The following is a 27,786-nucleotide window of genomic DNA, read 5'->3' as shown; positions in this document are numbered from 1 at the left end:
CTGCAGATCGGCTGCAGATCGGCTGCAGATCAGCTGCAGATCAGCTGCAGATCAGCTGCAGATCAGCTGCAGATCAGCTGCAGATCAGCTGCAGATCAGCTGCTCACTCAGGTACCGACACCAGATCTACGTTCTGAAGCTGTGAAGTTTCTGTCCAAACAGGAGGAAAAGGCAGCAGATTAATCCACACTTGGTGCAGAAGTGAGCGTGAATTAACTAAATAAACGATGAGACTCGTATTTATCAGGCTTTAATGCACACAGAACTTCGTGGCAGATGAACTTTTTATGCTTTATATCAAAGGATTTAAAGCTTAGAAACACAGTAATGATTCTAACAGCTGCGTTTTCAATGTAAATATCATTAAAAAAGACAAAAAGAACGTCCTTCCTGCCCCCTTAATCTAATCAGCTGCCAGTTCACATGAGAGCGGCCGTTCTGATCCGGGTTTGGACCCGTTTGCTCTCTGTCCGACGCTTTGAAATCTTTCTGTTTGTTGACAGAATAAATTTGACTGAACATGAAAGCGTGCAGGAGGCTGATCAAAGTGCACGTTCCTGATCAAAGTGCACGCTCCTGATCAAGATAACTTTCCCTCCAAAAGTTGTGGCTGTTGCTGAAAGTCCTTCAGCAGATCTGCTCTGAGGACGCCTCAGAGTTCACGTCTGCGTGCACAGACTCAAGGACGGGATGTCTGTGCAGGACATGCAGAGTTTGCTTTGCAGGAAAAGCTCATTTCTCTGCTCTGAACAGTCTGGTGTTTGCAGACGTCTCTGGACCTTTGCCCTCCTGTCAGTCAGCTCTTGGTGGGAAACTGACAGGCAGAAGCAGCTCAGAGTGGAAAACTTTCACCACAGGCCACAGCTCAGCTCCGATCTCTGGGGAAAGGAAACATTTCCATCGACCGCATCGTCAACCAGCCCTGAGGTTAAGTGGAAAACTAAATCCACGCTGCTAAATAATCCAAATCAGCTGAGATCCGCTGTCATGTTGTTCATTTTCTGTTCATCCAAACGTGAGCTCAGCAGCTCTTTAAGCCACGTACTCTTTGGCTGTTTTAGTTGGAGTCAGACTCCTGTTGTTGGGATGTTTCTGACCTCACGCATGCCAGAAAAACCAAAGGATTGACAGTCTCCCTCCACTCCGTCACAGAGAAGCTGCAGCAAACATTTCACCTTTGTGCAACTCAACACGTCAAGAATCGAGACGAATCAGATTTATCGTGACACAACACGAGGCTGCAGCCGCTGAGGTCACAAAACAAACTAAATCAGCAGCTGGAGACCAAGCAGAAAAGGGGATGTTTGCTCCTCCGTTACAGACCGAGACAAAGCAAAGAAACCAGTTCTAGAAAAATGCAGATTTTTGCTGCGACTGCACACATCTGGAGGAACTGATCATACTTTCAGGTTCAAAAGGAGCTTCCCTCGTTTCTTTCCAGTCTGAGGATGAACTTGAGTGTCCTGCACAGAATTAGGACAAACCTAAAGAAGCGCTTTTCAAGTTAACTCCCTGCAGCACAATGAGTGCCGATCCAGCCAATCGGTCTGTGAGGGCCTCTGAGTCCGTCTTTCTGTCTGTTCATGACTTCCAACACATTTCTGAGACTCAACCCGTCTGTGAGGGCCTCTCAGTCCGTCTTTCTGTCTGTTCATGACTTCCAACACATTTCTGAGACTCAACCCTTTAAAACCAGCTTCTCTGAAGCCTCTGTGGCGGCACCAAACCCCTGCAGCAAGGCTAAACGTCTGCGGCTGAACATGAAAAGAGTGTTAAAGCTCGACTACGTGCTTAACCATCCCCTCTGGGTGGGACCATCAGGCATCATGTCCCGAAATGTGGAGTTTTTCAACTCATCTTCCACTGGCCCCAAGTCTGCTGACGTGGTCACACCTCCTGGATTCCTGACCTGACAATAACTTGCAGGATTTACAGGGCCTGGTGATTGTAAAGTGGCTGAGCTCTTCCATCCCAAACCATCCCAAACCTGTGAGATAGTCAGGAAAAAAAGCCTCCAGCTGCTCATAAACAGTCCAGCTAATCATTGGTCAAAAAGATCAAAACAAACCTTTGTTTCAGCAGCGATGGGGACATTTCAGGACATTAATCATGACATGAACAGACTATTTATAATACATATGACGAGCCTGGCTGAGCTCAACACAACGTGTCGTGTGGCTGAGTCACAAAGTTCCAACAAAAGGAATATTTACCTCAGCTCCATCAGAACAGGACGAGGGTGGAGGTCCGAGAGGAAAAGTGAGGCTATTCATAGTTTCACTGAGCTCCTGTCAAACTGTATTATCACACACACCCTGAGCTGAATGGTCAGGGGGGGGGGCACTGTCGAACAAACAGTTGAAGAGGAAAAAGGATTTCCTTGAGCACTGGGCAGATATGTGCTGAGCGGACTTATGAAACTGAGCAAACAGGAACGGGGGAGTTCACTGTGTGAAAGGGCCGCCGTGGCCCCAATGGACAGGTGTGGCCACGGCTTCCAGAGAAAAAGCACGAAAGATGCTCAGATATTCACCGAGTCGGCCTCCATCCTCGGTTCTGTGCATGAAGTCATCTGTTGGGTCGTTGCTGTGAGCATCACTGGTTCTGTGTGAGCTCAGAATGAGAAGAAAGGCAGGAAGAGGCGCTCAGTGAGCGTTTCCTCTGATTCACCACAGTCCCTCGGTGAACTCAGTTTCACCGATAAGGCCAAATGTTGGAGGGGGGGGGGGGGCAGCACACCAACAGCAAGGCATTTTATTTGCCCCTGCAGGACAGTCGGGGCTTTCATCGTGCAAATAACTGCGGTTAGAAGATGATTTAACGGCCACTCGGCTGCAAGTGGAGCAGTCAGAGAGAAGTGAAAGATGTGCTAAAAGGGAAAAACCCAGCGATGAACAGCTTTCACCTGCTTCATTTGAATAAAAGGCACCAGCGGAGCAGAGGAGTCCTGGCTGTCGGACGACATCAGGTGTGACAACGTTCCCAGCTGGCAGTTAGAGGTCCTCCTCCCACTGAGCAAACAACACGGGGGGGGGTGCACCTCAGGTCCTTCACGCCAGGAGAAAAAACACGATGTTCTGTCGTCTCGTCCAACAGGATGCAATGCTTTTTACCTGGACTCAATCCAGTGTTCGGTGTGATTAACGCCACGAGGAAGCGAACCCAGAGCTCCTATTTCAGGGTTAGCTGCAGGAACGAAAGCATTGATCTGAAATAATCTATTCGGGAGTCTTCAGACTTAAAGGCTCACTTTAGAGGGAATTTTCTACTTCAAAACAGGACCGAATACGATCCTAAAGAAGTTACAGAGTGGAACTAAGCGATGGGGAATCATTCTCTTCTGAAATGGAAAGTTTATTGTCATAAGAAGGCTTCACAGGTCAGACCGGTGACCTTCCTTCCTCCGTCTCTGAAATAAAAAAAGACCAGGAAGGAAGCTCTTTGTTTGATAAAATTCCTCGGACTGAAAGCACAATCGTGCCGGGTTTGGGCGGCTCTGTTCAGAACATTTCCAGGTTTATTTAGACTCTGTGCTGAAGCTTCAGAGCTCAGCAGAACCTCACATCCACAAAGTGCTGCACTGCTGGCGTTTTCCTGGCTGAAAACTGATGTGAAATCAGTTCATTTCAGTGACTTTCCAGCTGTGAAACAACCCCAAACATCAGTCTGACTGAAGCATCTGAAATGATCCTTTTTTCTCCTCATAAAGGCTGTCAGCCCGTCGGAATGGAAGCTGAGAGGTGTCAGGGAGGCATGTGGGTCTGTCTGAACACGCTGAGCCTCAGCTGTCAGGCCTGTTCGCCTCCTTTTCATGAGACAATTGTTCCAATACTGACAAGCACCTAAACTTTCCATCAGAACTCAGTCAGAGGAGATCGAACCAGAGAAAGAAAGAAATTAAAGGTGCATTAAGGTTCAAACAGTCCCTGTTTGTGGAGCCTGCTCAGTAAACTCATCAGAACCACAGCGTGTCACAGGTTTCTGACACCCTAAAGCAGGCTGTGGGAACAGGCGAAGCACTTTCAGGACGCCGGTGAACCTGCTGATTGATTCATATGACAGCAAACACACACCCTGACCGCCACAGGCAGTCATCTGCTCTGCAGCCCCACAACAAAATAACTGCATGAGCATAAGATGCTTCCTCTTTCTGAGGCTGCCGAGCCTCTCATAGATCACCCGAGCATGCAGGAAATAAGCTTTAACCTTTATTTAAGGAACCAAAACGGCTTAAAATTAACATCCTGGCGCCAAGACTTCAGATTCATCCACAGATGAAAATAGTCCCCAACAAACACTTCCTGTTTTCAGGATGGTTTGACCCACATAAATCATTCTCAGGCTGTTCTCCTACAGTTCGCCGCTGTTTTCCGATGGTCACATATGGTTTAATGGCGCGTCCAACAGAAGAAGGCCGGCAGTGACCTTCTGACCCTGCGCACAGCAGGAGGCCGACCCCGCTCAGGAGCTGGTATTGTCTGGTTCTTTATTGCGCTGGGCTCAGCATTGTTTCTGCTGCTGCATGGCAGGAGTGTTGGTATGCATGTGAGAGTGTGTGAGAGTGTGTGAGAGTGTGTGAGAGTGTGTGAGAGTGTGTGCTGACAGGAGCTGAGTGGATGCTCGCCGCAGGGCTGTCAGAGCGCCACGCTGAGTTAGATCAAACAGCAAAGGACTGAAGCATTTCCTCGTAATTAGCACAACTCTAAAAGCTGAAGATCATAGCAGAGTCTTTATTTCACACCCATCATTTCTTTCCATGCTACCAGGAAAACAGAACTTATTGAAACCTGAAACCCGTTCTGGTCTGAGCTCCTTTATTCTCCAACACAGCCTGAACCCTCTGAGACGAGCTTTCTGTCATTTCTTTAAGGAGTCTTCAGGAATAGTTCTCCAGGCTTCTTGAAGGACATCCCAAAGCTCTTCTTTGGATGTGGGCTGCCTTTTGTTCCGTTCTCTGTCAGATGATCCCACACTGCTTCAATAATGTTGAGGTCCGGGCTCTGGGGAGGATTCATCCCTCCATAAGACCTGTTGCCACTGATTTTCAGTCCACTTCTTGTGTCATTTGGCACAGCTCAGCCTTTTCTCCCTGTTTCCCTTCCTTAAGAACGGCTTCTTGACAGCCACCCTTCCATGGAGACCATTTCTGATGAGGCTTGGGCCAACAGTAGATGGATCAGCTGAAGGTCCAGATGCATCTCTCAGGTCCTGTCAGGTCACAGCTGGATTTTTTCCTCTTTCTTAAGGACATCACTTTCAGATCCTGTTCATCTGCTGGAGATAGTTTTTTAGGCCTGACACTTCTTCTTTTGTCCTCCACTTGTCCAGTTTCCTCAAATGTTTTAAGGACACACTGCACACCATGCTGAGATATGCCAAGTTTTCAGCTAATAGCTCTTTGGGAATCACCTTGTTGCTGCAGAAATCCTATTTTCTGTCTGTCAAACTGTGTTTTCTTTGCTGTTTTTCATAGATGCAGCTAAAGAAATGGGAACAAATGATGTGTCTTTGTGACAAAGTGCCTAAAGATCCAGTTTAAAATGGCTTCTTTGCTAAGTTGTCTGTTCTGTGTCGACACAACACTGGTTCATCCCTTGAGTTAGGAGCCTTTTTTCTGCCTGAATGGGTTCATAGCTCAGAGTTAAGTGGAAAAAATGAGTGAAAAAGCAGAAAACGTCCAAAGAAAAACTCTGAAATACCCTCAGAAAGCTGGAGAACTGTTGCTCAAGAGCACTTGAAAGGATTAAAAGAAAATCTGGCTGCTTGGAAGGAAAATACTAAGAAATGAGGAGTCGTGTATACTTTACATTCAGGAGTAACTGGTTTACCAGCCGGTTCAATCGGGCCGTTTATTTAACACTTATTCAGTTTCTCACAGAATCACATCGAGGAATTCACTGATTTTTAAAGGTTTTCTCATCTCAAAATGATAATTAACCAACAGGAAATGAAAACTGGACGCATGAAAAGGATCCTCCTCCTGCAGCACCTGGTCATTCATTTCACACCTCATCTGTGAGCTGGCTGTGCCTGATGGTTGCTTATTGGTGCTGTGTGTCTGTGCATGAGAGCAAATCCTGTCCAGCTGCCACTCAACAAGCAGAAATATGACACTGAAAAAAAGGCAAACAACGCCACAACAACAGCGACTTTCCTTATCATCTGCAGCCTGTCGGCGAGCCAAAACACACACTGTGCTGGTGTGATTAAGCTGCTTCATACGCGCCTTGTGTTTGGTTAACATGCACGTTTAATTGCCTCAGTCGGGCTCAGAAAATAAGAACACAGAGGCAATAAACTCCACCCTCCAACTCCCTCACAGCCCGTCAACAACCAACGCTGCCACCGAGCTTCAGGTGCCATTAAAGTGGAATTCCAAGACAAATTTAGCATCTGTTTTTGCTCGAGTTAATTCACTGTTTGTGTCTTATAAAAAGCATGAAACAGGATGAAAACACATGCTTATCATGGCTGATTGCAGTTGAGTTAAAGAAAAAGCTTCCTCAACACAAACGGTCATCATTCCCACGTTTTAAAAGCCCCTTAAACTAAGCATTAACAAATAATTCCAACCAAAAGCTACTAATAAACGCTCAGAAATAAATTAGTTTGTTAGCTGAATCATATTAAGCGTGACACCATCTGACTGGTTTTAGTTTAGAAAGGGATGAAGTTTGCTTCTGATTCAGGGGTTTAAAGGAAAGAAAGAAAAGAGCCATTTAACTGCTTTTAACACCGATTTAGACACTTTAGACCATTTTAGTCTCACATTAGAACCCCTTTAGTCTGACTTTAACCATTTTAGTCTGACTTTAACCATTTTAGTCTGACTTTAGACCACTTTAGACCCACTTTAGTCTGACTTTAACCACTTTAGTCTGACTTTAGACCACTTTAGACCCACTTTAGTCTGACTTTAGACAACTAGACAGACTTTTAACCACTTTAGATAACTCTAGACCCACTTTAAACCATTTTAGTCCCACTTTAGACCATTTTAGTCTGACTTTAGACAACTAGACAGACTTTTAACCACTTTAGATTACTTTAGATCACTCTGGACTGACTTTAGACACACTTTAGACCATTTTAGTCCCACTTTAGATCACTTTAGTCTGACTTTAGACAACTCTAGACAGACTTTAGACCACTTTAGAGCACTTTAGACCCACTTTAGTCTGACTTTAGACCGGTTTTTAACCCACTCTAGACCAGGTTCAAATGAAAAACCAAAATACACTGACTTTTCAAATCTGGACTATATTCTACAGATAATATAGACTCTTTAAAACACACTTTTTGATTTGTGAAACGAAGTCCAGATAAAAAACTTGCTCCCTATTAGTCTGAAATTACCTTTTTTGTGCATTTTCAGAAATTCAAAGGTTTTGCAAAGTGTGTTTTAAAAGTTTTCTGAGTTTTATCTTTAATCTGTTGTGGTCCAAATGTGGGAAAAGAGCAGTATATGGGCATTTTTCGCCTTTTCACAAGCAGAATAAAGGTTTCTCAAACCACAAAGTTGGCTTTAAAGAGTCTTTAGTGTCTGTAGGACAATTCAAACCACTTGGACTGCTGTAAAATATTGTAGTTTTTCCATCTCGCAACTTCAGCGTAGTTCTATTAAAAAAAAACCTTTCAGTTACTGGTTTTCACCTAAAAAACTCTCACTATTTCGCAGCCTCACCTCTCATCCAGTCCACCACTTGTTGCGGGCTCCACTTACTCACAGCCTCCATGCCTCCAAGGAGCTGCGACACCCGGCTTTAAACTCAACTGCAGCGCGTCCCAAAGACCGAATCGAACCGTTAGGCGGACATGATTTGCTCCAACAGAAGGAGGAAGTCCGTTAAATGTGGAGGTTGTGGTACATCCGACTCAACGGTCCACTTCTTTTTGACGAACTGTCCGTTAGAAGTGAGAAAACAAGCAGCGCATGGAGTGGGCTGGATACTGGCCACGCCCCTTTGCTCCCTTTCCTCCAGTCACATAAGAGCATTTTGATGGTGCCTTCAAAAGCTGTGGGAGTTTATACATTTGAATAGTTTTGACGTTTAATGCTTTATTCCTTTTAATAGCATAGCTTAATTTATGTTTCTATTTTCTTTTCTCCTGATTTTGTCCTCAAAAAGCTACGTGCGTTTCACCTATCGAAGATTCAGAAGACCACTATTTCTCCTATCAATTAACAAAGAAAAATGTCAAAGCCTTTTTTAAATCCTTTTTATCCTGTAAAATGTGTGATTTAACATTATTTCACATTCTATATCTTCAGCATAGACATTTAATCCAATTTAAATATGAAGAACAAAGTAATTCCATCTATATATTAAACTTGTGTTAAAAAAAATAGTCACAAAACGTGCATCAATATCTGGATGTAGACACAATCACGGTGACTATTCTCACATCACAGCAAGTAAAGTACAATGGCTTTTACTTTTAGGGAGATTTAATCTTTATTACTGTAATTCACAGCATTACAAATTAGTTGTCCTTAAATATAAGTAAATCTGTGTGATAGAAAGTCGTCCGCATAAAAAATGCTTCATCTTCACAGCAGCTCAGCCATGTGTCCTGGGTGGGGGGGGGGTTAAGCTTTTTTTAGTGTCTACAGATGTTTCCCATGATAAGAACACTTCATACGACACAGAAGAGAGCTCTGAACTGCCCCTTTTAAAAGGACGAACGTCAGTGGTGAGTAAAAACGGTAAGAAATCCGACAGCACTTGAATGGAGCATTGTTTTGTGGGCGTGGTTTACAGGAGGCGATCTTTTAAACGTGAGAATGAGCGAAACGTAAAAAAGTCTTTATTTCTTTTCAGATTCTAATTTAAACACGATCCTTTGACAGAAGGCCCACAAACATAAATATGTAACTATTTCTTTCTGATTAAGAACTTTTTAGAGTAGTTTTTCAATATTAAACATACTCATAATGAACTAAACACTCAACTCTTACTTTTTGAATATATCAGTGTAACATTATGAAGTTAATTAGTTTTGTAAATACATTTATAGATTGAAATCGGTCCATGATGTGACCTTTGACTGTCAATATTTGCGCAATGCACATGCACACTCACCGGCCACTTTATTAGGTACACCTTGGTAGTAAAAGGTTGGACCCCCTTTAGCCTGCAGAACTGCAGGCAACGTGGCATGTTTTCAACAAAGTGTTGGGTCAGCTTTTTTTAGTTTGTCCTTCATATTCAAATACTAAAGTTGCTTTTGGTCATTATCTTGAGAGACCACTCGTTATAGTGTGGATTACAACCGTTTACAACTATATTAAGTAATAAAGATGTCTTGTCTTTTCTTAAAATATTATTCAAATGATGACGTTCATTCGTAGGCTTTCGCAGTAGGCTATATTATCATTAATTACATTTGAATATGATATAATGTGCTTAATCGTTTAAAATGTAATTTGATATATTTACCAGAAGATGGCGCCAAAACATATAAATTCAAGAAAATAAGGACAACGTGTTTCTGAGCAAAGATTGTTTATTAAAGACACGATGAGCTGCTTGTTCGTATATTTTGCAATACATTTCTTCATCATATATTTAACCACGCTGAATTTGCTGCAGATCCACACTATGTCAGTTTCCGTTTGAGTTTGGATTTTGTTCAGACTTGTTACATTTGCTGCCCTCGAATGTAATTAAATCTTTGTTAGCAAGCGTTTAGTTCTAATTTAAAACAATCAGCTAATGTAATTTTTTTTAAATGTTAACCTGTGAAAACCCTACTGTTTTAATCAACCACAATAAAAAGGGTTTATTCTATTTTTCCTTCAAACCATCTGAATAGACGAGTAAAACGATGTATTCTAACTGAGGGAATTCAACAGCTACCAAAATATCCATCAGAGTGAGACCTCCTACGTGTACTCGTCCTCTCTGCTGTGAGTTTGTCTCCGCTTGTTTCGCAGCTGCTTTAATCAGATCCGCATGAAGCTGGAGCTGCATGGATGTGTTGCCGCTGCTCGGAGAAGTTTGGCGTGAAACGAGACCAGTAAAGTCCAAAAGTTCCATCTCCCTGCTTCAGCTGCCTCTTCCAGCCCCGGGGGGCCGAGCGCTTCGGACGTATCGGGAATGTGTTCGTTAAAGTCGGCCGCTGAGCGCTGCGAGCTGCCGCTGGATCGGCGTTAAACACATTTTCCTCCCGGTTCTGCTCTCATCGAAGCGGGGAAACCTCTGCGCGTATGGAGGTAACTATTACAAGCTTTAAATGACCTCATTATCAGCGTAGATGCCAAGAAACCAGGCACTGAGGGAAACCTGTTGCCGATTTTTCAGTTATAAGTTATTTTATGGAGCTTTTCTCATCGAACCACGAGAGGTTTACCATATACAGATGTTTTCAGATACAGCGCACAGCGGTTTTCATGATAACAGGGTAAAAAAAAGTCTAACGGAACTTGAATATTTCGGATTTGCCTTTTACGTGATATGTTTTCAATGCAAAAATCATAAAAATAAGAAGTGCAAGTATGTTTTTTTTCTGTTAAAATGATATGTTTACGGACTCATTTACCTAAATTAACCAATAAAAACAATGGTGGTAAACCATTGAAGTATCTTTGAATGCAAATGAAGATGTGAATGTTTCAAAGCACCTTCACAGGAATAAGATATTGTAATAGATTACATTAATCTAGATTACACCAGACGTGTCTATATTATAGCTATAATTTTGCATTTACTGCCATAATCAGTCATACTGATACAGCTGCATTTTAGAAAGCTAAAGCGATGAAGAAAAAGGATTTAAGGACAATTGTAAGATGCTTTTTAACTTATAAATACTATTATGGCTGATCAGGACCTATTGTCACGTGATTTGTGAAAATCTGAGAAGAAATGTAAAATATAAACTCTAAAAATATAATATATAAACTGAACATCTTAACATTTGATCAAAACCAGTTGAAATACCCGATTTAATAATAGGTTATTTAGAAATAAATCACTTCAGTTTCAGTGAATGTAAAAGAGAGGGAGTTTTGCTAATTTGCTAAGCTAGGCTAATTAGCTCAAATTTATCAGTTGAGGGTTTTTTCCATTGTATTATTTATGATACCTTACTCATTTTTTTTATTAAAAATCAGTTAATAATATGTTTTAGAACTGAAATATTGATTCTTAAGTAACAGTTGAAAGTAAAAAGAAAAATTGATTACATTAACTTTAGTAAAGGCTAACTTACCAGCTATCAGTTAAAGAGAAGAATCATTGAACTTTATCTTTATACTTATGTAAAGCTGATTCATTAATCGGACAAAAAAAGTCACTTTATGATACTTAAATGTTGAAATATTAAATGTTATTTCTTAAAATATAGCAAAATTGAGCTAAATGGGTAAATTAGTGCTAGTTAATGCAACTAAATAAACAAGTTAGCTTCAGTTAAGGCTAGCACCCTAGTAAGCAGTTAAAAGCTAAAGTTGGATCAGTGTGTATTTAGTTGAAACAAATCTTATTTAAACAAAAATGAAGCCTTGTGAATTTACATGTTGGAGCATTACATTTTATATCTGAATATCTAGCAAAACAGAGTTAAATGAGTGAATTAGCGCTAGTTAAAGCTATGTCCCTAGCTAGCAGTAACTAGCCATATGGTTTGAACATATCATGAATATATCATTGATCAGATAAAAATGGCTCTTTATGATACTTGCATGTTAGAGGATTCAATTTGATTTATTTAAATACAGTAAAATGACGGTAAACTGGTAAATTAGCGCTAGTTAAGGCTAGTTCCTCAGCTAGCCCTGTGCTAGCAGCTTTTCTGTATTGTCAGAACTTCATAAAACTGACAATTTTGTCCCAATAAGCCAGTTAATGACGGGATGAGACAGATCATCTCCAACTTTTTAAAGAATCGCATCAAAAAAACTTAAATTGGACTATTTTTTCCCCTTTTTTGACAATAAATTTGGTCAAACAAATCATGTGAGATGACTGCAACAAAGCATAAAGGCACAATTTTAAGTAACTATACAGAATTTACAGTTTGAGAGATGAACTTTTGGCCCTAACCCTCGAACATCCTCTCCTTTTTTCTTAACAGATGCTATAACTGAAACAGCAAAGAGGAAGTGCAGATCTGCAGCATTTCATGGCTGTTTTCTTTCCGGCGCTGCTCACAATCAACAGTCTGATCCAGCAGGAGGCCTGAGGGTTTGCTGAGGATTCAGCTGTGATAGAAAACTCTTAAACTGAACACAGACCTGACCTTTTGCTACTGTGATTTGTTTAACTCGGAGATGCTCGGCAGTGAGAAGAAGCACGGTTTCCTTTGTGAGAAATGTGAACCGAGACAAATGTTTTGATGTCGTTCACCTACAAGGCCTTTCTCCTGCCAGAGCGACATCACAGATAGCAGACAATGTCAGCTGATAACAGCCCACCACCCCCACTCGCCTCGCCACGGTCTTTCCCGACCCTCTCTCAGCATCCAGCCCCTCTCACGCCTTCGCCCTCGCCCAGCCCGCCGGCCACGGTCTGCAGCCGGCTGTCCAATGGCAGCCAGACGGGCCCCAGCCCCACGAACTCGCGGGGATCGCTGCAGGGCATCTCCTTTCTGCTTCAGATTGGACCCACCAGGGAGATGGTCACCCTGGACCCCGGAGACCTGTCGCTGTCTGCTGTCCGGGAGCTCGTCTGCTCCATCGTGGATCAGAAGGTAAAGCGGTTTAAGGCGACTGCGTTTGAACTCCTTTATCTGATTGTTACTGAAGAGCTAACTGCTGTTAGCTCACCAAACACTAAAGCTCTTCAGTCTTCTCGCTGTTTTGTGTATGAAGCAGTTTTGGTTTTAAAGACTTGACTCAAGCAGCTGAAACTGAATTTAGTTCTTCTTCTTCTCTTCTTGTTAAATTAATGCCAAACATTCATTGTTTTGACGTAAAAACTTCTCTGTGTCTTAATACCAAGTCGGTTTGAATCAAGGATCAAATGTTTTCATGTTTTAAAGATTAGTTATTGATAAAATAAAAAAAGATCAGCCTTAAAAGGCTCATTTATACCATTAATTATTGTTTTAACAGTAACTGTCTGACTGTTAAAATTCATGATGTACATTCAGATATGCTACTTGCTAGCTTAAATAGTTACCTGCATTGTCCCTGTGCTGGAAAGCTACAAAAAGCCACACTTCCTCCAGTTATTAGTGGCAGAACTTTGCAGGGTGCTGCACAGCTGCGTTTCAGGCCTGGTTTGGGCCTAACTGTGGAGACACAACTTAATTCTGCACCACTGTGTCCTCTGTGACTCATTTCCAAATGACACCCGGGTTCTTTCTCTGCATTGTGTTGAATGGACTGCATTTACAGAGCTTTTTTCGTCCCGTTGGCCACTCAAAACCCACTTGCACAACAAAGCACATGCGCTCATTGCCACAAACGTTCATGCAACACTTCCTAGTTTAATGTAATTATTATTCAGTGCACTGGTTTTTATTTTCTGGAACTTTTAAAGTGGGAAAACACGAGTTTTTTGTGTTTATCATCCATATCTGTGCTGCTTTTGTTTTGAACTGAGATGCTGCTGTGGCATCTGGAAGTTGTCTGAGGTCATATATTCGAGCATGAAACAGCGGTTTGATCAGCCTGTAATTAGAAGAAAACACGTTTCTTCTCGGTACATAAATATAATCTGTCACAGTAGAGCCAGTTATTGCACAGCCATGTGTTTGTGAGCCTGAAGTTACTTCTTGTCAGAGCTCATTCTCAAGCCTCACATGCAGTTCAGACATCCGCTCAGCTCAGCCTTATCTCCGAGCATCTACTGGTTTTCTGGTTTAACGAAGCACCTGTGTTCTCGGCTCGAAACGCGCTCTGCAGCCATGTTCTGAAACGCATTCACGCAACAACTTTGCAGCTAAGTGAACGGGTTCACCTGCTTTTCAGGGCGTGGTGACGGGAGATTAAAACTCAGTGATGCTCTCATTCCAACTTGCTGTATTCTGTCTCATTTTTAACCCTTTCTGCGTTCGTTGATCAGCTGACCGATGCTTTCATTGACTGACTGTGAGGATGGTCTTTCAGTCTCTGTGTTTGCTGCACACTGCAGAGGAAAAGTTTTCGAAGGGAATGTCACTTCCTGGTTGGTGCTGCAGTGTCAGCGCTCTCAGCTTCCTGTTTCACAGCTGTTTGTTGCTGGAGACGCAGCAGGGTGGTCAGTTTGTTTCTCAGAGCTGCTCTCTGACTTCTCTCTGATAAAACTGATCAACTTGCCAGATTGAGAATGTGGCTGCAAACTCTGGGTCCTTTTTTCTTTTTCCTGAGAAGTTTGTTAACCTGAAAACTGAATGCAAACGAGAAAAGCTTCCTTTTTCTTTTCAGCAAACTTTTTGGGTGTTTATAGCATGTTATTAATGTTGTTCAGGAAGCTCCAGGATGCGAGTTAGCTGCTGTTAAAGTCAGCTTTCACTTTCAGAGCTGGCTGTTTGACTAAAGCAGAGGAAGTTTAACCAGTTCTGTCTTCAGGCTGTGTTTCGGTGAACTTTAAATTCCACAATATGTAATATCTGAGGAAGAAAAAGCTGGACGATTCCCATCTGATACGCACAAATACAAAGGCTCACATCATCCTCCATCAGCACCCACAGAAACACAGAAACCAGCTTGAAGTCAAGCTGCGCACAGGCAGCCATGCTGTCATGTTGTTCTTTTTAATGAAGAAAGTTATCTGCAACAGATTGAATCACAAAATTACCACAATATTACAGTTTGTGCATTGATTACATGGTAAAAGAGGAAGATTCTCCTCTTATTTGAACAGATTTTAACTTCTGTGTTTAAGAACCTTTTATTGCTGTGGATGGTCTACATGCCTCCATGTAATCTGATTTAAATTGTTTTATGTTTGACGTATTTCACTGAGATATAAAAATATGTAAAACTTGGATAAACTTTGACTATCTTACCCTGCTTTAAAGCTTTCTTCTGCTGTTTTACATGCAGTGGATTTAAAGAATTATGTTCCGAATGTGATAACTTGGAGTTGTTTCAAATCGTGACCCCAGCAATCGGCGCCAGATTGAGTCATGTGATGCTTAAAGATGGCGTTGTGCCGATAATGCGACCGTAACAGCTACCTGCCACTTTGTTTACATGAATTCGGATCAGACAGCACAGTGGAAACAATCCCCAGGTTGGCCTACAAAATGACATCACCACTGAAATGTTCGTTTTCCTCCTTTTGTGTTCGCATAATGAAGTTATGTGGTTATGTCATTTCTCTGCTGCAGTGTGTGTGGGAGGAATGGGGAGCTATGGGGAAGTTCCCCTCCCTGGCAGGTCACCACACTGGCCCCTCCATTGTGCACACACACACACACACACAGTCCATCCCAAGATGGTGTAATGAAACTCTTTGTTCAGTATTTTCACTCGGCTTGTGTTTAAGTGACAGTCGTGCACCCACAGAGAGTTCTCACTTGCACCTTGGGAGGTTTTTGATGCTTCATCGGTGCGATGACATAAATATAGTCCAGGACCAGCTCTGGAGTGGACATGCAGAAATGAGTAATGGCTCCATCCTATTTTCACTTGTAAGTGATGCAAAACCTGGAGCTCACTGTACTAATCAAGTGTGGGTGAATAAAGTTGGTCTGATCTTTTGTTCTAAATCAAAAACAAAACACTCGAAATGCTTCCTGTGAACGTTGTTAAAGGGAAAAAGGTGGAACTCACCTGTGAGTTATATTGTTATAAATTGGGAAATGATATTGCTGCACTATTAATTATATCAAAGATGTGCTTTTTTAGATTAATAAGAAAATAAGATATAAATCAGCTGAAGTGCAGCAGAGAGGAAGGCGTGCCTTCAGAGGTCTTCAGAGGGTGTTGTTTCTGTAGCTTAGCAACAACTCAGCTGGTGATGATGTCACTCAGGTGAACTCTCTCAGTACAACATGGACAGAAACTCACAGCCAGCTGTTCAACATCTCAGTGACATGTCCAGGATTCCACCATCTGTTGTTAACCAGCTCTGTGATCCTCCTCCTTTACTGTTAGCGCTCTGTCTGCAGTCTCTGTCTGCCCGGATAGTCTTAAAGCTGAGCAGAGAGCTGTTAGAGTTGTTCCTGCAGCCAGGTCCAGGATTCCACCATCTGTTGTTAACCAGCTCTGTGATCCTCCTCCTTTACTTTTAGCGCTCTGTCTGCAGTCTCTGTCTGCCCGGATAGTCTTAAAGCTGAGCAGAGAGCTGTTAGAGTTGTTCCTGCAGCCAGGTCCAGGATTCCACCATCTGTTGTTAACCAGCTCTGTGATCCTCCTCCTTTACTGTTAGCGCTCTGTCTGCAGTCTCTGTCTGCCCGGATAGTCTTAAAGCTGAGCAGAGAGCTGTTAGAGTTGTTCCTGCAGCCAGGTCCAGGATTCCACCATCTGTTGTTAACCAGCTCTGTGATCCTCCTCCTTTACTGTTAGCGCTCTGTCTGCAGTCTCTGTCTGCCCGGATAGTCTTAAAGCTGAGCAGAGAGCTGTTAGAGCTGTTCCTGCAGCCAGGTCCAGGATTCCACCATCTGTTGTTAACCAGCTCTGTGATCCTCCTCCTTTACTGTTAGCGCTCTGTCTGCAGTCTCTGTCTGCCCGGATAGACTTAAAGCTGAGCAGAGAGCTGTTAGAGTTGTTCCTGCAGCCAGGTCCAGGATTCCACCATCTGTTGTTAACCAGCTCTGTGATCCTCCTCCTTTACTGTTAGCGCTCTGTCTGCAGTCTCTGTCTGCCCGGATAGTCTTAAAGCTGAGCAGAGAGCTGTTAGAGTTGTTCCTGCAGCCAGGTCCAGGATTCCACCATCTGTTGTTAACCAGCTCTGTGATCCTCCTCCTTTACTGTTAGCGCTCTGTCTGCAGTCTCTGTCTGCCCGGATAGTCTTAAAACTGAGCAGAGAGCTGTTAGAGTTGTTCCTGCAGCCAGGTCTCTTCCTGATATTCCTGCTGTGGATCATCAGGGCTCCAAGCTCGTCCATTTTGCCATGATGATCAACAGGAAGGGAATACTTTAAACCTCCTCCTCCTTTTTCCTCCATTTTGTTCCTGCTCTGCGTCCCAGACGTCTCCTCTTCCACTCATCTTGATTTAGGTGTCTTTCTCCAGGGATTTCTTGGGCTTTGGAAAGCTCAAGCAGCTGCTCCAACAGATACAAAAAATAAAAGACAGAAAAGTGCTTCAGAGATCTGTTTTCACAGAAAAAAACTCAGAAAATAAAAAAATAAATAAAAAATGCAAAGAAAGACTTGAGGGAACTACATGAAAATATGAGTAAAAACACTTGGTACCTTCACTGTCATCAGACTGGCATAAACGCCATAAACTCAGCTCTTTTGGGGCGATGATGCAACATCCGTACATAAGAACCCACGGACAAAGGGAGACACTTCAAAATGCATGTATTTTACAAGAAGAACGTGTGGCGATGAGATAAATTCGCATTTTAATGCGTCTCCGTCTCAGGTTCTGGTTCCTGATTTAAAAGCTCATTGAATGGCCGCATCACAGCCACATAAACGCACGGAAAAGCATGTAAATGCGCGAACAAAGAGGGATTATGATTTAAAACCGCGTCTCTCTGTGTCGCCGCGGTGATGTAAGGGGCGCGTTCTCCACACTGCTGGTTCCCATGGTGACCAAGGCCAGGCGGCGGTTCAGGTAGAGGAGTGAGCGCTGGTAGCTGATGGAGAGGGGGGGGGGGAGATGGCAACATTCGTGTTGTTTCATGGACTCTCGGCCCGCCTACAGAGCTGTTAAATGCTCTGTGGTTGAAAGAAAAGCTTGTACCATGTATGTCTGTTAGATTCTTTTAGTTATATGATCCACTTTAGTTTAGATTTCCCTTTGTTTGTGTGCAGTAAAAGTTGCCTACTTACCTCAGAACAACCCCGAAAGTGATTAAAATGGTGATGAATGAGTGAATCTGCTCGTTAATTTGAAACCGCATTCGCTGGCCACACATCCACCTCGAGAGTGATAAGAGAGCACGATTAAAAGATTAGATTAAAAGATCAGTGATCAGGAAATAACGGCTCAAATGTAAATGAAAAGAAAGGTGCTTCATAGTTTAATGATTTGGTTTTTAGATGAAATCTTTAAAGCTTGTTATAATTCAGTGGAGATGAGCTCATCGAATCAGTCTGAAGTATCTCTGAGGTGTGATTTGTGCACATCGTCTCCATTTGTTCTGTGATAATTACACATATTTCACTTGATTCTGAGTGAGAAACATCACTTATCTACAGCTTACTGCTGCTTAATTATTATCGAGTCAAACAGGTTTTCCTGTCTCTGTCAGATATTGGATGTAATGTGAAAAAAAAAAGAAAATACAGTTTGATGCTGTGAAATCAGCCAAACTGGAAGTGTTGGAGAGTCTTCTCTGTGGAAGAACTTGACCTGGTTTAATCCAGTATTAAGGTAATTCATCGATTAACTAATAAAATAAATACTTTAGCAATATTAACTATTTAAAAAGGCCACAAACCAACAAAACCAAGCTTTTTTTAACAGAAATTAGCCACTTTTTGTCCAAAACAACACACGCAAGTTGGGAGAAAAGCCCGAGCTTCAGATTACTTTTGCTTCCTGCTAACGTTCCTCTCAGCTAACAAGCAGATTGATTTCTGCTAAAATGTTAACATCAAATGTTCCGAATGTTTGTTCCGCTCAGTGGACTCGAAACACGATTACGGCCGGTTCTTTCCTGATTCCCAGAAACCTAAAACTGCTCCAGCACATCTCCACTGCTGTGGACGCCTTTAGTCAGAATCCAGATGGAGATTCGTCGGTTTCCTCCTGATAATTAGCTGAAAACTTAAGTTGACTTGGTGCTAAACCACTTCCAAAGTTACAAATGAACTTATGAATAAAGATGCCGGAGGTCACGTGAGACCTTTGGGCGACAGATTGATCTTTAAGGCATGAGATGTTCTGTTTAGCTGGATGTTCAAGGACACGGTGAATCAGTTTTTATCAGCCTCCATTTTCACTTTTTCCTGCCTCAACACTAAGAAAAAGATCAATTGGTGATCAGACGTTGTCCAAAAGCAATTTCAGACGAGTTCAACAGCAGAAAAACGATAAAATCCTGATTTTCTTTGACTTTTTTTGGTAGAAACTAAATAAAATGAAATGTATACCCAGCCCTTAAACAAAGATATAATTGTGTTGTATGAGTTTTGTGAATTAAAGAGGAAAAAGACAAGTGATACACGTATTTGTGTTGTTTGATAAGGACGTTTTCACTGTGATTTCATGCAAAGCGAAGACGTTTAATCCTGTCTTTTACTTCCTCTTATGAAAGATGTTGAATTAAAACCCATTAGCTGCGTCTAAGCGACGCTCTTCAGCTCTTTTAACTTTTTAAAATGCTGGCTTAACTTTTTTTAATCCAATATGTGGTGTCATTAGACCATAAAATAGGAGTTGAACTCCGACCCTGAACGTAACGCCTAACTGCTGCCTGACTCTTAATGGCGTTATAAAATCCTTTTTATCCGTTGCAGCATCTCTCAAAGTTGTATAATCTGAGCTGTTAGCATTCTGCTAAAATGTCAGAGGTTTGTAATGAAGTGGAAGGAATGAACTATATTTAATTTTGGATGGTCTTGTTGATAGGTGTGCATGAGTGTGAGTGGAATAAGCTTCATGAGCTCAGGGATAAGCTACCTCCACTTGTTGAGAGAAGCTGGGCCAATGAAAGTAAAGGAAGTTGTTATGAGGCTGAAAAACAAGAATAAAACCACCAGAGACAAACGTTAGGATTAGCAAAATCAGCTGCCTGGAAGCTTATTAAGAAGCAAAAATGCTCTGGTTGGCCAAGGAAGACGGAAGAATCCTCACTGAGGGAAAGAAATATCCTCAAAGGCCCGTCCAACAGATCAGAACCAGCCTTCAGGAGGCTGGTGTGTCTCTGTCAGAGACGACTATCCACAGAGGCTACGCTGCTACATGCTAACCGCTAGTTAGCCACTGCTACATGCTAACCGCTAGTTAGCCACTGCTACATGCTAACCGCTAGTTAGCCAAAAAGTCCTTAAAGGAGCTGCAGAGTTCTGCAAAAAGGTGTTCTGGACAGACCGGACCCAGATGAACCTGCATCAGTGATGGCAGGAAGGAAGTGTGGAGACCAACAGGAACCAAGATCCACAGCATAGCAGCTGCTCTGAACACGGGGGTGGGGGTGTGATGGCATGTCTGGCTGCCACAGGTTCTGGTTGCCACAGGTTCTGGCTGCCACAGGTTCTGCTCACTTATCTTCACTGATGATGGAGCTGCACAATGAACTCTGAGCTGAAACATCTGATCTGCTCCAGCTCCAGTAAATGCCTCCAAACCCATTGGACCCAAATGTCCTGCTGAGCAGCAGCAGAGTTTCTCAGAGTTGAAACATGGCCGAGCTGGTTCAGATCCAGCTGATTCAGATCCAGCTGGTTCAGATCCAGATGATTCAGATCCAGCTGAGCACTGAAGCATTCACTGTGTGTTAGAGAAATGCAGCGAAGTCCTAAACATGGACGGAGGGCTTCCAGGTGTTCTGAAGTTTGGGTTTAGGTTAGAAAAGGCGGATGGTTGCATGCAGCACTGCCATTGTGAGGCAAACTAACGTCAAATCACCAACAATCAAATGCGATCACAACACAAACCTGTGAAATAAATCTCTCTTTACGTTAGCTTTAAAGTAAACTGGCAGCTTCTGTGTGGCTGCTGGCTGGAACTGTGCGTGTGAGGAGCTCCAACCAGGTGTTCCTCCTCTGTGTTGCCTGTTAGACGAGCAGCTCGACTCCTCCCAGAGACCCTGAACATGCAGTGCCGATGCCCTTTAAAACCAAAGTGGCTCCAGGCCAGGGAAACCGGTGCTGCTGCAGCTCGCTTCGCTGTTCCAGAGCACAGAGGAGCTATCGGGTCCCGTTCTGCAGATTCGTGAGGTCATTTGTAAATGTGTGCAGAGTTGTTTTTGGATCTGTAAATATGTAGTCAGGTCTGTAAATGAGTTCTCTGCTGTAAGGCCGCATGGTTTCGCCTTTTTTTTTCCTTTTAAATGCAGAAGTCGTGTTTAATGGGTGTCCGACTGATCAGATTTCAGCAGGTAGATGATTTTACTTCCCTCCTTCACCTCCTCCTGCTCTACCCGTCCTCCTGATAAGAGGCAGGCAGTGACTCTGTTTCCATTCAGCTGATGTCGTCTGATCAGAAAAGGAAATTGGTTCTGGGTTTAATATTTACTTTGGGCTGTTTAACGGGTTGAATCTAACCAGGATATGTGCAGCTCGTTTGCATCCTCGTTGTCAGGTGAGGTGACTTCACACTGAAGGGTGGCCGGCTGTGTCAGCTGCACCTTAAAGGGGCATTGCTGCAGTTTTGGTGTCTGAGATAGTCTTTTTATTTCTAACTCAGTTTGAAATTAGAAGTTAAGTATCATTAAGTTATCAATTAAAAACAAACGGATAGATTTCAGTGTTTTTCTGAAGTCGACCTGACCAAATCGTCTGTGTTTCAGTGCAGAGAAGCGGCTGTAAAACGGTGCAGACGCATCAGCACAATCCACCCGTCTGTTCATTTACTGACATCATACGTTTCTGTGAGTTATGTGGGAGAAGCAGCACTTTCAGAGGAGTACCATCTGTGCTGTCTTCATGTGTTTTCTTATTATTTGGCAGCACTCTTTTTGCTTCACATGCAGCCCAAACACACACTCATTGGAACTGACTCAGGATCTGTGTGTGGGACTGACGGCTCCGGACGTTTGTGTCATTGTTTTTAAAGTGGAGGCGAGTGGGTACGCATGGTGAATCACAACCAGATAACCATATCTGTTCAACTATGAAGTCATTAAAGGTCTCACAAAGCAGGCAGCTGGACATAAATTAGTTTCCTGTGAAAGACAGAAAACCCCCTTTTTCTTTCAGCAGCTTATTTTTCTGATTATTTCTGGTTAGTTTTTGGCAACAAAACTACTTGATTAAGTTCAGGAAAAGATGCTGATTTGGGGATAGAACCGTTCACTTTGACTTTAACCAGGAAAGTTAGATGGGCTTGAGGGTTAATTACGCCCATGTGGCGGCCTGAAAGGTTAGACAGCCGTCTTCCTGTGGTCGACCACCGAGGTCAGACGCGAGGTCTGTCTAAAGCCTGCATTTAAGGTGTAGAGTCTGATCAGAAGAGCTCCACAACACACTCGAGGAAGGAATAAGTAACTTCTTGTGCTCATGTAGAGGTTTGGGAACTTTAAAACGTGACTAAACCGGGACATGGAAAGGAGGTTTGGGCCCCGACCACCAGATGATTCCCTGCTGGTGTTTAGTCACACACCTCCTGAAGAGAAAACCAGAGCAAGCTTTAGGTTTTCGATGACTAACAAGGTAAAACTCGTGAACTGAAGGAACAACGGGTGTCTTCTTTCTCTCTTCGGCTGGAGTTGGGAGGGCTTTCTGTGGTCGCTGCAGATGTGCTTTTAATTTTAGTTCAGACCCGGTTCAGCTGACGGTGAAATGTCGGTTGAGCTTCTGTTGCAGAGACGTTTTCTTCGGGATTCTGGTTGTTGTGAATCTGTCCGATGAGCACTGACCTGCATCTGAGGAGGGAGGGTGTGAATAATCTGTTTGCACACTCTGCTTCCTATAAGAACCAAAGGTGATTCCCCATGATGCATATTGTTGAACTTAGTCAGTAGGTTTAAGATCGGAACAAGTCAGATCATGTGTGTGCTGCCTTGTGACTTCAGAAAGTACAGATAAGGTGTTATTTATCGCTTTGATAAAATAATGTTCATGACTCTAAGCTGCTGACTGAAGACAGAAGATGTGATTACTTCCACAGGTGAATCAATGAAGAGCTCAAATGTCAAACAGAAAAGGGGGAAAGGAGTCGGCTGAGGTGGATCCGACACCTCCTGCTCGCCTGCCTTTGGAGGTTTTTCTGGGATGTTCACTTTGGAGGAAGCAGCAGGTCAGACCAGAGTATTCTGGGGGGATTGTTTGTCCCATCTGGGCTGGAAACGCCTCAGGATCCCCCAGGAGGAGCTGGAGGATGGACGCAGTGCTTTGAATGATATTCGTTCACCTTTTTATTTGCAAGTTGCCTTCCTAAGAGCTAGTTTGGCTCCAAAAATATCCTTTTTGTCCAACGAGGGCCACCGTAGAACTAATGAATGGTTTCCTTACACTCCCGAGTTGTGATTAATATAAAATAAGCTTTTTTTCTGAATGAAAGCCACTCGCAGCCTGAGGTGTGGGGGGGCCTCGTTGTTTTTAGCACCGACGTTAGCCTTCTAACGCGTGGATGAATGAAGCTCCCACACTCTGGCAGCCTTGACCCTCTCAGCGCTGCTTCCTGTTGTTTCCTGAGCGAGGTGACAAAGACGGGCGGATGCAGGGTAAAGAGACTCCCAGCTGTTCGCCTTCATATTTCCCATTAACGCGTTTGTGTGTCGTCCCTCCAGACTGATTGCATGCGTACGGCCAGAGAGTTGAAGAGTTTTATAGGAGCTGAAAGGTTTTCGGCGTCTTTCAGCGGAAGAAGCGGCCGTTTTATCTGTTTGTGCTCTTCATGTCGCTGCCGGTCCAGATGTTTCTTAAACTGCCGTTAGTGGAAAAAAACACGATAAGTCCTTAAAAAATCCTCCAGGATGTTTTAATGTGACAAAAACTACAGTTTGTGGTGATTTTAAGTGAAAATATTGACCCTGAACTTAAAGAAAAGTGCAAAAAATCCCATTTAGTTGAAAGTTTCCAGTAATGAAGTGTTTTAAAGACTCGAGAATCTTTTTTAACTCGAGTTTGTGAATGAATTATTTTGCCTAAACGTGTCTGAAAGTCTTCTCCCTTCTGCTTTAACATCTGGAGCTGAATTGGTTTTTGCTCATGTAGGAATTTGTCCAACAGGCTTGTAGAAATAACCCCTGATTTTCATTTTCTTCACACTTATTTACGAGCATTTGTTTTAATTAACGAGGCTGGAAGAGGAAATATAAGCACCTTTTCCACCAGGTTTTTTTTTCTTTGTAAAATCGAGCTCATCAAACGTCTGTATTTGACATAAATGTCGTGCACACCTGCCCTGTTAGTTTGATTTTCAGCAGCTTGGGCTGCTTGGTTCTGGGTTTAAAGCAGGAAGTAGTTGAAGATGAACATTTTAATCGATATAAAGTCACACTTTCAGTGATGATGCGTCACTTGTTGCTGGTCTTCAGCTTGAACTGAGCGAACTTCCTGGGATGGGAGATCCAGAATCTGATCGTCCAAGAAAGCCAGGTGACCAGATGTTTTATATAATGTATTAAAGGTTTAAGATAAACTTCATGTGTGTTAGTGGGCCGGGTGTCGAGTGTTTCATCCCCCCTTTTCAGGATGAGGATTATTGGGTTCCACGAACACGTGGCTCCCTCTGATAATGGAATGAGTGGCGGATGAAACGCCGCCGCCGCCGCTCCCCCATCCTTTGGTTCGGTAAAAACATGTCCTCGCTTTAAGATTAGAGACTGGGGGGGTCAGAGGTCACAGCAGGGCCTTGAGGTTTTGGCCTGATGTTTAACACGAGGCGGTGGAGTCAGTGATCAGTTTTCTGAGGAAATGAAAAGAGCGGCGTGTGTGCGTGGGTCGGTTGAGCCTGGTTAATGGAGGATTAACCACAAAGACGGGATCAGTGTGTATTAAACACACACTCGTCCATTAACGGTACTCCCGCTACGTGTTTCTCTGCTCACCTCAGGAAATAAATCGGCTTTTACGTGATTAGACAAAGTCCAAATGTGTCGTCGTGGCAGCTGAGCAGAACTTTACGCGGTTAAGGTTCGGATCTGACCCAGTCTGCGTATTTATTAGGTTTGTTTGTGCCGATTCTGGATGGAAAAGATTAGCTTTTCTTTGATTAATTGCAATCGAACACTTCTGAAGATGCAATTTTGATCTGAATAATAATCCAGACTGTCCAATAATCTGGATTACTGGCATAGAAAACAGTTCTGTGACTGAATTCAGTCATTTATGCAGTCAGAGTAACAAATGAAACTTCTTAATTTTCTGACCCATCTCCTCTTCTGCTTCTGATGAACAACGATGACAAAAACGTGCAAAATTCAACACAAAAATTATTCAAATGACACAGATTTAATGATGCAAAGAGATGAATAAGACTACAGAGACAAAAACAACCAGAAAGAGATGCAGAAAGATATTAAAATATTCAAAATTATGAAAGAAATGGACCTCGGACCCTACAAAGTGACTCAAAATGAGTCAAAAGAGATGCACAACAAATAAAGAAGTACAAAAAGAAAGTTTCCACTGATGCAGCACAGCGAAAAGGCGACAGAACACGTCTAATGGCAGCTTTTTCTTCAGTGTTTTGGTGGCTGTTGTCACATAATCTGTTACTTTGAAAGACTTCAGAGTGAAGCTGAAGCTCTCCTCCTGCGAGGCGGCGGCTGTTGTCTTTTCCTTTGGACAAACTGTCCTGCGGCTGCCTTCCTGTCTGTCAGTCGGTGTCCATTTGTCTGAGCGCCGTGTCAGTGACAGAACCTCAGTCATAATTCATGACAGACTTTCTCTCTTCTGCTTCGTCACCTGGTTTCCTGCCATCTGTGCGCGCTGCAGCATACCTTTTTGCACGCTACCTGCTAACATCCTGCTAGCACGGGGCAGGAAGTTGCTCCACTTGCCCGTCTGCAGGCTGCAGAAGCTGCAGAACCCTTTATCACAGCAGCCTGCATCATCTGCGTTTGTTTTGGATTAAGCCACGTGAGATTTAATCTCTCTCCACGTTCATCACACCGTTATCAGGAGGGCTGACAGAATTTGCAAGTGTTGAATTTGCATTTGATGGAAGCACTGACGCAGGGACGGAGATGAAGCCTTAAAGGAGCAAAGCTGAGCTTTAAATGTTCTCCTCACAGCAAATCATTTCAAATCCCTCACAGCTGGCATGGCTGAGGTGTTTCATCACTGGGCAGCCAAGACTTTTCAAACTTTTCTACCACTTTAACTGAAAACTAACATGAACTTTCTCTGAACTCTCAAACGCTTTAATATGACCAGCTGGAGAGTTTGGACACTTAAGGAAGCAAACTATGAAACGATGGAGCTGCTTACATTGTTTATGAGTCCATTCTAATCTACTCTCACACATTATTTGAATTCTTCCAGATGGAAGAGTGTTGTGACCCAACTTTTGCTCATTTTTTGTAATCATCCACAAGAACGAACACAATCTGGTGAGTCCAAAGAGCCACAGAGTGTCCCAGTATTTCTGTAAATATTCAAAGAATACGGCACGACGCTGGTGCAAAATAAAGTCTTTTCACTCAAACCCACTGACATTAACTTCCTGCTGGGGCTGCAGAGATTTAAGAGGCAAGTTAGGATTCCTGCTTTCAGCGTTTCAACTTCAGTCTGGATTCAAAAGACGATGAATAGTTGCAGCTTTTAGACCAGAAAGGAAGCAAGTTGAGTCAGTGGATAAGAAATAAATGGATGCATTTTTCATTTTAGCTTCGTCTCTGAGGTTCTGACCAGGTTTCACTTCTGTCCCGGTGCTTTTTAATAGCTTGGCTGTCTCCGAGATATTTAAAATCACTACTTTTAAAGGGATCTCTTCCAGTATCGTGGGATTGATGAAGCGGATCAAACCGACGTTACTGGGCTGGTTTGAGGGAACAGAATAGGAGAACTCTGCTGGTTTTGCTCTTATTTAGAGCCAAAAGAGAGGTGCTTCTTTTCCATGTTTGTTAACAGCCACACGAAGTCGGACCGGAGCGTGCAGGAAGGCATCTGACATCCCCCGCTGCAGCATAATGTATTTCCATCCTTTCATACAGCAGCTTTTGACCCGCGTGTCCCGGATCCTGAGGTCACTAACCGGAAGAGTTAAGTTCCCAAGAAGGTCACCAATAATTCACACAGGGAGAGATGGAGAGATGCAGCGATAGTTGGTTAATAAATAAGCCTTTTTTGTTAAGCTTCAGGACATAAATACCAGGAACACCTGACTTTCATGCACTGTTTGTGGTCTGATCAGTTTCACTGTTACTGCAGATGGAAGATAAGTGCTAAGCAGGGTCACCTGCACATTTAGAGGACCTTTATCTGTCATAATACAAAGAAACAAGGCTGCAGATGATGTGCTCAGCTTTTTAAAGGGATAGTTCAGGGTTTTCTTCACTTGTGTAGCTGTGACTGCCATTTCTGACGCTCTAATCCCAAAACATAAGCCAACCAAAGCTGCTGCTTCCACTTGTAGTGAAGCCATGAAAGGGTAAAAGGGAAACTACGTGTCTTAAACTTAAACAGATATTTGTTTTGATGATTTCTCACTGCAGATGCCAGAAAGGCTGAAACTAAACCGATAGGAAGCATTACATCAGATAAGAGTGGTGACCCAGACGTGGACCTGCTCCCACATGCCTTTTTAAGGTTTCTCATCAAGAGGAAGTGACTTGTTGCTGCTGAGAAAGCTTCAGATTTTCAGGAAATTCAGATCTTCACACAGAATTTAAACAGAACTAGTGATGTGAAATATTTCAGCTGAGTTTTGGCGGCTGGTGGTTTCCCATCAAGTTTCCCATTAAGGTTTAGCCTTTAAGTTTGGAAAAAGGCTGCATGAAGAAAAAGTTTGTTGTGACAACAAGCTGCCCAAACAGGAAGCTTCAGAGCTCACATTTATACCTTTTAAAAATCACCTGCTATTTTAATGCACATGTGCAGTCATTTTGAAATGGGTTAAACTTTATTTGTGTTGCCTTTCAAACACAAAGTGCAGCCCAAGCAGAGTGTGTTCATACTGCCA

The 27,786-nt window shown here is 42.9% G+C and overlaps 2 protein-coding genes across 2 annotated transcripts in view; one reads left to right on the top strand and one right to left on the bottom strand.

Annotated features, from left to right (window-relative positions):
• Window positions 1-7,933, bottom strand: part of LOC140267576 (connector enhancer of kinase suppressor of ras 3-like) — a 39,851-nt gene extending 31,918 nt beyond the window's left edge. The window contains exon 1 of the mRNA XM_072362889.1: window positions 7,685-7,933. Coding sequence (XP_072218990.1) covers window positions 7,685-7,736 — 52 coding nt within the window. The 5' untranslated portion in view covers window positions 7,737-7,933. The remainder of the gene's footprint in view (window positions 1-7,684) is intronic.
• A 1,980-nt stretch (window positions 7,934-9,913) lies between these two features.
• Window positions 9,914-27,786, top strand: part of LOC140266632 (serine/threonine-protein kinase D3-like) — a 45,823-nt gene continuing 27,950 nt past the window's right edge. Inside the window, exons 1-2 of the mRNA XM_072361664.1 lie at window positions 9,914-10,216; window positions 12,079-12,693. Of these exons, the coding sequence (XP_072217765.1) occupies window positions 12,397-12,693 (297 nt within the window). The 5' untranslated portion in view covers window positions 9,914-10,216; window positions 12,079-12,396. The remainder of the gene's footprint in view (window positions 10,217-12,078; window positions 12,694-27,786) is intronic.

This window comes from Leuresthes tenuis, unplaced genomic scaffold (genome assembly GCF_036924035.1).
Source record: "Leuresthes tenuis unplaced genomic scaffold, fLeuTen1.0.hap1 SCAF_13, whole genome shotgun sequence".
NCBI classification, from domain to species: Eukaryota; Metazoa; Chordata; class Actinopteri; order Atheriniformes; family Atherinopsidae; genus Leuresthes; species Leuresthes tenuis.
The sequence above is the reverse complement of the archived record's forward strand: the minus strand, read 5'-3'. Positions and strand labels throughout refer to the sequence as shown.